The sequence below is a fragment of the Salvia hispanica genome, chromosome 2 (genome assembly GCF_029641045.1).
Source record: "Salvia hispanica isolate PSC_SH4W2 chromosome 2, Shi_PSC_v1, whole genome shotgun sequence".
NCBI classification, from domain to species: domain Eukaryota; kingdom Viridiplantae; phylum Streptophyta; class Magnoliopsida; order Lamiales; family Lamiaceae; genus Salvia; species Salvia hispanica.
The window spans coordinates 24,569,056-24,578,444 of NC_142693.1; the positions used below are offsets into that span (position 1 = coordinate 24,569,056).

General features: G+C 36.3%; 2 protein-coding genes across 2 annotated transcripts; one reads left to right on the forward strand and one right to left on the reverse strand.

The window, feature by feature from the left end:
* Window positions 1-1,631: 1,631 nt before the first annotated feature.
* On the forward strand, window positions 1,632-3,945 carry LOC125201129 (Tetratricopeptide repeat (TPR)-like superfamily protein). Its single transcript, XM_048099076.2, has 2 exons — window positions 1,632-1,977; window positions 2,476-3,945. The coding sequence occupies exons 1-2, from the start codon at window positions 1,741-1,743 to the stop codon at window positions 3,718-3,720; spliced, it is 1,482 nt and encodes a 493-aa protein (XP_047955033.1). The 5' UTR covers window positions 1,632-1,740; the 3' UTR covers window positions 3,721-3,945.
* Window positions 3,946-4,043: 98 nt separating this feature from the next.
* On the reverse strand, window positions 4,044-6,170 carry ZR3 (Zim17-type zinc finger protein). The gene is made up of 2 exons (XM_048099080.2): window positions 6,019-6,170; window positions 4,044-4,647 (listed from the first exon to the last, which is right to left on the reverse strand). Exons 1-2 carry the CDS (start codon window positions 6,095-6,097, stop codon window positions 4,145-4,147), a joined length of 582 nt encoding a protein of 193 aa, XP_047955037.1. The 5' UTR covers window positions 6,098-6,170; the 3' UTR covers window positions 4,044-4,144.
* Between the last annotated feature and the right edge of the window lie 3,219 nt (window positions 6,171-9,389).

Consider the following 9,389-nt stretch of genomic DNA (forward strand, 5'->3'; position numbering starts at 1 on the left):
ATCAAAAGGGGACACGTGGTCGGTGATGATTCAAGTAAATTTTGTGAACCCCTAAGAAAATAAAATTGAATGCTCTCATTATTATTTATAATCTGCCATTCGATATTCATTAATTTTTTTAGCTTGTGATACAATCTTATAATATTTCTTAAATATCTAATTTTAATAATACTCGCTTTATCATTAAATATTTCATTTCATTTTTATTAAATAAATCTCATATATTTATTACTTTATTTTGTTTTAAAATTATATATTTAAAAAGAATTCATACTTTATTACCTTATTTTTATTTACTCTGCTTTACATTCATGCAAAGTCATCTCATTTAATAGAGAACGAATTGAATAGGAGCAAATTTGTAGGAAGAGTACAAATTTATCATGAAGAAAATTAAGAATTTATGGAGGAGCATTAAATGAGAAATTATACTAAAAAATTAAGTTTATAATTGGTAATATGTACATGGAATAGTGGGGCAAATGCCTTGCCCCTCCGATCAGGGACGGAGACAGGAATTCTACACAGATGGGGCAAAAATATGTATAAAGATATTTGAATGAATTAAGAAGGGGCAAAAATAAGAATATTTCATAAAAATTTAAAATTAACTATTAAAAATAGCATAAATAAAAGAAGTTTAGGTGGGGCATTTGCCCCTTTTAAAGTCTATGTACATCCGTCCCTGCCTCTGATGCCTTTACTAGATCCGCCTCTTGCTTTTATATTCCCGCACACATATCAATCAATTATGTATAGCCTAATTCCATCCTTTGGGGTGTTTGCAATTAAGAAAAGTTCAATTCAAAGGGCAAGTTAGCCTTTTTTTCCTTTTTATATGTTATGTACTTTCTCTATACTTTTGTTAAGTGGAGAGAATAAAGTAAGATAGATAAAAAAGTAGAGAAGAAAAAGAAAGGGAGAATGCCAAAAAATGAAATTATTCACTTAACTTAAAAAATTCCAATAAAAAATTTGAATCACTTAACAAGTAACAATTAACTAAGGGAAGTAATTACCTGTCGCATCTAAATTTAAACTCCTAAACAAGGTCCTCTAAAATGTGGATTGCTAGTTTTTTGATAAAAAAACATCAATTATTTAGATTTTATAAATACTCCCTACCTTTTTTTTGATAAAGTAGTATCATTAGGTGAGTACATAAGTAGGTTTATACTCTAGAGTTTAGGGATTTGTGTTGGGGTTTGGTTATGCACTACTTATTGAGTTGTGGTTTAGGTAAACTTTGGATTTCATTAGTCATAATTAAACTTAATACACTACAATATTTTTATGACATGATAATGTTGACATGCGCCGTAACTTGTGCATGATGAGTCACAAATGCTTGATTATATTGACTTTTACAATTATATTTTGTCTTATATCCATCAATATATATGGGATAAGATATAATGATTTTGATTAAAAAAAATATTGTGATGTATATCATAAGTATTTCATAGAATATATAAAATTTAATATACCCAATAATTAGGATTCACAAATGTTTGCTTATTGGGTTGATGTGCCCATTTTATTATCTGGTTTGATAATTAATAAATCGAGGCCCAATAAAAGCCCACTATAAACCCCCACAATGTGAATTACCGAAAACACCCCTCTCCATTTCCAAACCTCACTTCCGCTTCCACTGTTTCCCCAAATTGGAAGCTGAAATTCAAGTTTAATCAGCTCAGTTTTGCAAAATCTCAGGATTGATTGAATCGGAGAGGGAAAATGGCGTCGACGTTTATGCAGCAATTCGCGAAGAAGAAGACCGTAGCTAAGCGATCGTCGAAGAAGTATTTGACGGAGGCGCTGTACAAGAAGCTGCTCAGCGATGGCGGCGAGGAGAGGAGCGTCAGGGCGAAGACGAACGAGTTTCTCAAGTCGCGTAAGAGTGCTTACAAATGGGAGGTTGGCCGCACCGTGAAGATTCTCCGCGGCCGCAAACTGTACGGACCCGCTGTCAAGGTAGCCACTGATTTCAGCACCTTCAAGCCCTAATTTTGTTGATTTTTTAGTATGTGTGTGTGCGATTGATTTTTGATAGGGTAAGTTGTTGATCTTTGTTATCGAGCATTGGAGCTTATGATTTTGTGTGTGTGTGTGTGTGTTTTTATCATGACTGATGGTTAGGGCTCTTAATTTGGATGGTGCAAAGTGCGCAGCTTGACTGAAATAATTTGATGAAACGATTGTATTAGTTTAATTAGAACAGAAAATGAATTAATCGAAGAGAGTTGTTCGAGTATTTGAACTGTGAGACTCGTGATTTGTGAAGGAGAGTGGAAAATGTGAGGCGGAAGAAATGGTTAGTGAATCGAGCATTGTAATTTGGTGAAGGAGAATCATTGTAGCCTTTGAAATCACACTATGCCTAATCTGCTTGCTCATATTTTTCCTTGTTTACAGCTCGATTCTTATCTCAACGTGCACTAGATTATCTGACTCGGTCATTTGTTTCCACAGATATCCGAGACTATGGAGAAAAGAGGTATGAATAAAACCGTGAGTGACCAAGCTATTCATCTTGATCTGATAGCGAAAAGCCGAGGCATTGCTGCTGCTGAGACCTATTTTGTGTCTCTGCCGGAGTCATCAAAAACGAATCTCACTTACAGCGCGCTTCTCAATTGCTACTGCAAACTCTCAATGACTTCAAAGGCTGAGACTATGTTCGAGAGGATGAAAGAACTTAATTTGGAGATGAGTTCCATGCCGTACAACAGCCTCATGACCCTAAACATGAAAAACGAGCTGCCACAGGTCGTCCCTGCACTTGTCAAAGAAATGAAGGAGGCTGGCGTCATGCCTGATGTTTACACCTACAACGTGTGGATGAGGGCTCTTGCTGCCAAGGGTGATATTGACGGGGTCGAGAGGGTTATTGATGAGATGAAGAGAGACGGCCGAGTTGCAGCAGATTGGACGACATACAGCAATCTGGCATCCATCTATGCTGATGCCGGAGCGTTTGATAAAGCTGAGGCGGCACTTAAGGAACTGGAGAGCAGAAATGCCCGTAGAGAACTCTCGGCTTACCAATTCCTGATCACACTGTACGGACGCACTGGGAATCTGCTCGAAGTGTATCGAGTGTGGCGTTCGTTGAAGCTAGCTTTTCCCAAAACCGCAAACTTGAGTTATCTGAACATGATTCAGGTGTTGGTTATGCTGAATGATCTACCAGGTGCTGAGAAATGTTTCCACGAGTGGGCGACTGCTTACTCAACCGGTAGCTCGACTTTCGATATCCGTATTGCAAACGTCCTCATCAGCGCTTATCTGAAAGAGGGTTCGCCCGAGAAGGCAGACAAGCTGAGGAGGCACGCCAAGAGGAGAGGAGCGGAACCCAACGCCAAAACCTGGGAGCACTACATTGACTACTACATGAAGAAGGAAGAGTTCAAACCACTCGTGAAATGCGTCAACAACGCCGTCACAGCTGGCTGGGCTAACGGAGCTGAGTGGGCCCCATCGGCCGAAGTCGTGGAGGCTGTTATGCGGCACTTTGAGCAGAGCAAGGACGTCGGGGGCGCTGAAGGGTTCGTGAAGATCCTGAAGGAGCCGACAGGCAAGGTGTTCGAGTCGTTGATTCGAACTTACGCAGCTGCCGAGAAGAAGAGTCCCATCATGCATCGCCGGGTGAAGATGGAGAAGGTGGAATTGAGTAAAGAAGGGAAAATGTTGCTAGATGAAATATCTGCGGCATGAGATTGTGTCAATTTTGAAATTTCACTTGTTGGAGATTTATCTTTCTATCCTTCAAGTGAACATTGTAGAAGATTTGCAGCTGATTTTGTTTGGGCATCACTTTCTTCATATGAAAGTTTGTAGCTTTCAGCAACCATTAGTTGGAACTTGGAATAATGGTAGATGTGATCTCTTGGAATTTTTAGTTAAGTTTCTAGAAATGAAACACCATATCTTTTTTCTTGATTTACTTGGTTTTAGGGGTTGTAATTGCCCTTTGAAATATGATATGGAGTAAACTTTTTGTAGTATGATTTATGTAAACTTAAAAACTTTTGGACCAATTTGTAACATTGGTGAATATTTTTGTTTCTATGGTGTAATTATCCCCAAAATCTCTTCTACAAAATAAATCATAAGAAATGAAACAACAGAAACTCAAACACTAACCATCTTTTGTTCCAGCAAGATCCTCAAGAGTGAGATTCATAGTCTCAGCTGATCCCTTCTTCACTTCCTCCCCGCGAGCCGCTAGAAACTCCTCTACGCTGCTCGGTTCACCAAACCATCCCAGCCGGTCCGCGATCAGGTGCAGATTGTCGCAGCCATTGCATCTAGCAACCACCACGCCTTTGTCGTACGACTCACGACAGGCCGTTTTGAGGTTTCTGGTGTCGCAGACTTTGCAAGTGAACATCATGACAAGATCGTGCCTCTCCGAAACCTTCAAGTCGGATTTCACTTGGTGCTTCACAGCAGCCTGGTCATTTTTCAAGCTGGAGACGCATCCGCTCGTGCTCTGGACACTGTTCGAGCTGCAACTTCCGTTTTCGGCTGGATTTTGCACAGATGGAACTCTGGCTTCTGAGAGAGACTTGAACCCTCTGGTGTACTGCTCACAGTTGCGAGAGAACGAGTTTGGAGAAGGACGAAACTTCCTAGAGACCTCTGCAACATAGTTAAGTGAATAAAGATTATAAGGTTAATTTTTGTCAAAATAGGAATTGACTCTTTAACTTGGGACGTCACAAAACGGATTATGAATCGAGTTACTTGCAGCAGAGGGAATAATAAAAAGCAACACACCACACAATTTCCACAGAATTCTGAATTCTAAAACAGTTTTCCTGTTCCATGTTCTTCACCATGATTGCCATGATCAAAGAAATTTTAATTGTCTTTATCAGAAGAGCAAAATATAAGGTCTCAATCCCAAGCATATTTTAAAGACACAATCACATTTTGTGTTTGTATAAGTTGCAATTACCACAGATTGATATGAACTCAAACAAGAATGCAGGCAACAACTATTAACACTAAGCTGAAACAACGATAAAAGGCAATACAGCACACAATTTCCACAGAATCAGGACTACTACAATAGATGACAGCAACTATTAACACCGAGCTGAACCATACATAACACGGTAATGTACAAGAAACGCCGTTAAAAGGTGATACACCACACAATTTCCACAGAATACGACTTCTACAACAGTCTCCTTGTACATGTTCTACACCATTATTGCCACGGTGCATCTGGTTAATACAATAAAAGTTATTCCTTAACCTTTTCCCCCAACCTAATCAAAGAAATTTTAATACTTTATCCGAAGAGCAAAATACTAAGTCCAATCAAAACCATATTTCAAAGACACAATCACATTTTGTGTTTGTATAAGCTGCACATACCACATATTGATATGAATTCAACAAGAAGCAGCTATGCAGATGTCGGCAACCATTAACATCGAGCTGCTCATCACATAACACAGTAATAGACAAGAAAAAACGAATACGGTCTAAATGGCGCAAATATCGTAATTTTTCTTTCTGAAACCACAGAATGAAATGTCAAGCATTAAACTGATTACGCAACTAATCCACATAAAAAATTTCAAATTGACATACACTCAAATATTGCTTCATTATTGATAAGCACATCAAGGTTTAGCATTAGCTTTCTTCACAAGAAACCAAATATACCAGTAAATCTCCACAAAATTGAACACCTCAGCTAATCAGAGAAAATTTATACATTCCAGCATATGTATATATAGATGTAAGTATATAAAGGTATTCACTCAACAAATTAGGTCAACTTCAGCAACAAATTGGGCATAAAATCCCAAAATTTCAGCCACAATCTAAGCTCAATTCGAGGAATCCCCAATTTTTGATCGATTTATCTTATTCAGAAACCTAAATTAGGAAATTAAGCATTCAAACAAAACAAATCAAATCAAATATGTGAATCCCCTTCAATCCTAAAAACTACACACACGCATAGTTCACACAAGAGAGCGTGGAGTAGGTTACCTCTGGGGAGGGGATTCTGCGCATATTTTGCAGCTATGAGAGAGAGAATTCGCCGCGCCGCCATTGCAGTAGAGTGCATGGTAGTTTACCTCTATTATTCTCTTTAAACTTTTAAATGTTTGTAAAACATTTTTGCAGTTTTTAGCAAATTTAATACTCCTAAATTCTCAAATATTCGAATTTAAGTAATACAGTCATTTTTTAATTTTGCAACTATCAATTTGCTTACATGGCATTATCGAAAGTCAACCAAAACTAGATAACATTGTACAGTGATATGCTAATATAACCAATTTCATTTGTTGTACTCATTCCTATCTACTTTATCATTTCTTGTTTTCTCGTTAATATAAATTGTAATCTAACAAATTGAGTTGTTTAATTTGAATATAAAATATCGTCATTTTGGTGCCTAAATGTGACGTTGTTTTAGTCGCCATCCGATATTATCACGTAAGCAAGTCATCAAGTAATTTTAACATCAAAATCTTACATTGTTAAAAAATGAGAACAAATCAATACTTTGATTGCGAGTAAGGACGAAACAATAATTCAATAATTTTATAGAAAGATTTTTAAATAGGTATGCAAATTCAAAATTTGATAAAAGTTTAAGAATTTATAAGCTAATTACCCATGTAAGAACGAAAAATTGTTTGAAGGTTTATCTTTACTAAGCTGCTAGACAGGTACAACAAGATGGATCATTTTAATTATTCAAACGGATCAATTATATGAGGTAAAGCTAAGAAGATAAATGAGTTCATGATTTTAGTTTTGATATAAAAGTCCAAATGAAAGACCAATCAATATTGGGCCAAATGGTATATATTATCCAAATTCATGGGCTAAACCATGCATGAAGAGCGGCCTCATTACAAATCAGATTTTGATGGCCCAAATTGAAGAGAATCCCATCAACTTTTGTCCAAGTGTGGAAAGTCGAGTCCAAGAGTCTTTTTAAGTTACTTATGTTAAATAAGTGATTATAGATGTGTTAGAGTCACATCAATAGTTTATGAGTTACTTTAACTTATTATGGATTTTTTAATAATTTTAAGTAGTACTAATAATGTGTGGCTAAGAGTCCATTATAGCTTATTTAATAAATAAGCTAGTAAGCATCTCATTTCAAGACACTTTGAATTAGATATGATTGACTAAAAGCAAAATGTGATTCTAAACATATGATAATTTTTTAGTTTATATCAAGAATATTATCTTATGAATTATTTTATCCTGTATAATTGAAAAACCAGTTAGGATTTAGTCCATTTTGGATGGATTAGATGAGCATTGACTTGTAGAGATGGGGAATTTGGAGGAAGATGGAACGCCGGCCTTGTCCTTTCTGTTCCATTTGAAATGACATGAGAATATAGGTGTTGGGGTTTGGTGCCCCTTGCACAGCGGAAAACTTGTACAAAACAAATAAATCAGATACGGATCTATTTGACCGATTATTCAATTCACATGTTAAACAAATAATTGCATGCTAGAACGCAAATAATTCATGCTCAAAGAAAATAAATCCTAAAACATGAATACTACGGTTTAGAGTTACCGATTTGATTCTCCAAAGAATCGTCGATTGCTCGCGCCTTCTCCATGTGATGATCTTCGATACTAGACCACGGATCTTCTATCTGGTTCCCGAACTGTATCTCGATATCAGGGTGGGCTGATCTTATCAAAATACTAGGGCTCGAATAAAGAAGACAGAAAATTCCTAAACCCTAAACCCTAAACCCTAAAATTCCTCACGGAGGAGGAGCTGAAAATTTCGTTCTCCTTCCTAGAGAGAAGGGACGAAAATTTCATGTGAATGAAATATGATAATTCTGTCTCATTTATTCTCCTATTTATATTAAGTTCTTATTTGGGCCCAGACAGAGATCTATGTAAGGTTTTGGATATGGGCTCCCCCAATTAGCTTTTTACTAATTAAATTGAACCCACAATTTAATACAAGCTTATATTGGAATATTACGAGCAGCCACTACAGAAGTAATATTGAACTCTCCCCATCCAAATCCGAAATTACAAGTAATCCGGGTTTTCACTTTGTTTATTATTTATTTCTCGCGCTTAAGATATAAATGTCTGTTAATTAATTAATGTCTGCTATGGACTTAATTAATTAACATCTTATTAATTCCAAGAGTGGACTTAGCAAGAAACATTTATTTATTATTCATAGAGCGATAAAACTCCAACTGACCAGTTTTCTGAATAATAAAACCTTGTCTGAGCTCCTCTTGAGGACATTATCAAACGAGACTCACCTCGTGCACGATTCAACATAATAGCAATCCTAGCACCGCTAGATATTAATCACCACTACCCAATATATCAGGATTATTGGGTTGCGAAAAACCCGCACCATTTGATAAGTCAAAGTAGTGCACAATCAATATCGTATGCTCAATGCTAACATATGTAGATTAAGAAATAATATTTTATCAAGACTTAGTCTTTCAGTAGATAGCATAAAGACACGTCTTGCTGTTAGATCCGTTCAGTGCTATACCACACTAATGTCATCTTATTTCAGTAAGGCTTAGAAATATGCGGACTGGCATTGCAACCTTTCACGATAGGTAGTCTAAGCATATCTAGGTTGTGAAATTCTTCTTTTTCTTTTGCAAAGCATTGCATAGATCTGACCGTGTTACCTTAAAGTGGACGACGCCCACAACCGGTCTACTAAACAAAAGACTTAGACTTTGTTTACTTCTTATGCATTTAAATGTTTGTAAAACATCTTATAAATGCACAAGCAAACACAATGTAATAATAATAGTGATTCTATTCGTGCGAGACTGCTCGAATAATACTGAATTGGGTTAAAGTAGATTGTAGAGTTTAAGCAAGATTCTATTCGCGCGAAACTTGCTCGAAACATGCTTTTCAGTATACCAAACCTAACAATAGAAGCCAAAGGTTTTAGACAGAATGTGATCGATATTTCCCGTAATCATTTTTCCCGATAACGTTACTTTCTTAGTCAAACAAACAAGTCCAAATTGTTTCATTTTTATCAAAAAGTAACTTTGTAATTTCTTAAGCCATTTTCCTTAGTTACTAAAATTAAACGAGATACTTGAAATATATAAAAGAACTTAAAATAAGTCGGACAAGGAGAAGAGAGTATATAAAAGTATCACATATAAATCATAATCTCAATACAACATACATGTGATATCATTATCAAGCACTAAATTATTTATAGCAATTCAAAGAAACCCTAATTACATGAGGTATTAGGGTTCCAATCGCATAAAAACCTTCCTTTATTCGGTGGGTAATCATTTGATAAGTAGAAACCTTCGTTCGCCACAGAATAATTGCATATATCGTTACTGCATCGT

What these genes read in the sequence shown, in the direction of transcription:
- LOC125201129 (XM_048099076.2), top strand. Translation starts at nt 1,741, where the DNA reads ATGGCGTCGACGTTTATGCAGCAATTCGCGAAGAAGAAGACCGTAGCT. An exon ending in TGTACGGACCCGCTGTCAAG is followed by an intron (nt 1,978 to 2,475) that starts GTAGCCACTGAT and finishes TTGTTTCCACAG; the next exon opens with ATATCCGAGACTATGGAGAA.
- ZR3 (XM_048099080.2), bottom strand. Translation starts at nt 6,097, where the DNA reads ATGCACTCTACTGCAATGGCGGCGCGGCGAATTCTCTCTCTCATAGCT. An exon ending in GCAGAATCCCCTCCCCAGAG is followed by an intron (nt 4,648 to 6,018) that starts GTAACCTACTCC and finishes ACTATGTTGCAG; the next exon opens with AGGTCTCTAGGAAGTTTCGT.